Source organism: Geospiza fortis, unplaced genomic scaffold, assembly GCF_000277835.1.
Source record: "Geospiza fortis unplaced genomic scaffold, GeoFor_1.0 scaffold1571, whole genome shotgun sequence".
Lineage (NCBI taxonomy): Eukaryota > Metazoa > Chordata > Aves > Passeriformes > Thraupidae > Geospiza > Geospiza fortis.
Window position 1 is genome coordinate 43,183 of NW_005054791.1, and position 2,113 is coordinate 45,295.

The 2,113-nt window shown below is 39.8% G+C and overlaps 1 protein-coding gene across 1 annotated transcript in view; it reads right to left on the reverse strand.

The window, feature by feature from the left end:
- LOC106632108 (sentrin-specific protease 3-like) overlaps positions 1-1,293 on the reverse strand; it is an 8,108-nt gene extending 6,815 nt beyond the window's left edge. Inside the window, exons 1-2 of the mRNA XM_031065469.1 lie at positions 1,289-1,293; positions 622-822 (exon numbers count right to left, since the gene is read on the reverse strand). Of these exons, the coding sequence (XP_030921329.1) occupies positions 622-822; positions 1,289-1,293 (206 nt within the window). The remainder of the gene's footprint in view (positions 1-621; positions 823-1,288) is intronic.
- Positions 1,294-2,113: the final 820 nt, after the last annotated feature.

Genomic DNA, 2,113 nt, shown 5'->3' on the forward strand with positions numbered 1-2,113 from the left:
AAAACGCCCCTTAAAAAAACCCAAAAATCCCACCAAAATCCCCCCCAAAATCATCTAAAAACCCCAAAAATATTCCCCGAAAAAATCCCTCCTAAGCTCCTAAAAAATGTCCCTAAAAATCCCCAAAAATCTCTCCAAAAATCCTCCAAAAATTCCCACCAAAAATACTTAAAAATTCCCTAAAAAATTCCTCTTAAAAAACTGCAAAATCCCACAAAAGAGGCACTGAAATCCCTCCAAAAATCCCTCTGTAAATCTCCCCAAAATATGCAAAATTCCCCCAAGAAATTCCAGAAAATCTGCTAAAAATCCCCCAAAAAAGTCCCCCCAAAATTCCCCAAAAATTCCAAAATCCTTAAAATCCCCAAACCCCAAAAAAATCTCTCGAAACCCCCCAAAAATCCATAAAAATTTTTAAAAAGTACCCCCTAAAAATCTAAAAAAAAAAAAAAATTCCCGAATAAAATTTAAAAAAATCCTGAAAAAATCCCCAAAAAATCCTGCTCCCAAATAAAATTTTAAAAAATCCTGAAAAAATCCCCAAAAAATCCTGCAAAAAATCTGAAAAAATTCCCAAAAATCCCAAAAATTCCTAGAATGGCCCCAAAAAGGCCCGGGCACCTCTGGGGGGTGCTGAACTCCTGCTGGAAAATGTCCTCGAGCTTCTCGACCACCTCGTCGGCGCTGACGGGGATCAGGCTCCCGTAGGCCTGCAGGAACTCGTCCAGGATGCCTGCAAACGGCCAAAACACCAAAAACTCACCCAAAGTTCCCAAATTCCACACCAAATCGGCGAAATTCTGAACAGAATCGGCGAAATTCCTGCGAAAATCGGCCCAAAATTGGTGAAATTCCTGCGAAAACCGGCCCAAAATCTGGGAAATTGTGAATGAAATCCTGGGAAATTCCACCCAAAATCTGGGAAATTGTGAATGAAATCCTGGGAAATTCCACCCAAGATCTGGGAAATTGTGAATGAAATCCAGGAAATTCCACCCAAAATCTGCAAAATTCCACCCAAATCTGGGAAATTCCACCCAAAATCTGCAAAATTCCACCCAAAATCTGAGAAATGGTGAATAAAATCTGGGAAATTCCACCGAAAATCTGGGAAATTGTGAATGAAATCCAGGAAATTCCACCCAAAATCTGCAAAATTCCACCCAAAATCTGAGAAATGGTGAATAAAATCTGGGAAATTCCACCGAAAATCTGGGAAATTGTGAATGAAATCCAGGAAATTCCACCCAAAATCTGCAAAATTCCACCCAAAATCCTCCTTGGCGACGCCATCAAGACCCAAAACCCAAAAACTGCAGAATTCCACCCAAAATCTGGGAAATTCCAACGAAATTGCCACAAAATTCCACCCGACAGAACCAAAATTCTACCAAAAATTGCCAAAAATTCCACCCAGAATCTGAAACATTTGACCCAAAATTCCTGCAAAATTCTGCCTGAAGTCCAAAGAATTCCACCCAAAAATCTGATTATTTTGACCCGAAATCCACAAATTTCCACCCAAAATTCCCCTGAAAGTCCACGAAATTTGACCCAAAATAATCTGAATTTTACCCCGAATCCCAAAACTCTCCCCAAAATTGGGTGAATTTCACCCAAAATCTGCAAATTTCCCCCAAAGTCCCAAAATTCCACACAAAATCTGATGAATTTTACCCAAACCCCACGAAATTACGCCCAAAATTTCACGCAAAATCGGATTCATTTAAAATTGGATCAATTTTCCCAAACATCCTAAATTTCTCCCCAAAGTCCAAAATTCAACCAAAGATCCACAAAACTCCACCAGAAGTGGCTGAATTGGACCAAAATTCACCAAGTTCCACCCAAAACGGATCAATTTTCCCAAACATCCTAAATTTCTCCCCAAAGTCCAAAATTCAACCAAAGATCCACAAAACTCCACCAGAAGTGGCTGAATTGGACCAAAATTCACCAAGTTCCACCCAAAATCCCAAAATTTCACCCAAAATCCCAACATTTCACCCAAAATCCGATGAGTTTCACCAAAACCACACAAAATTTACAACATTTCACCCCGAATCCCAAATTTGACCCAAAATTCGGCAAATCCCCGTCAATATTCCGGCTG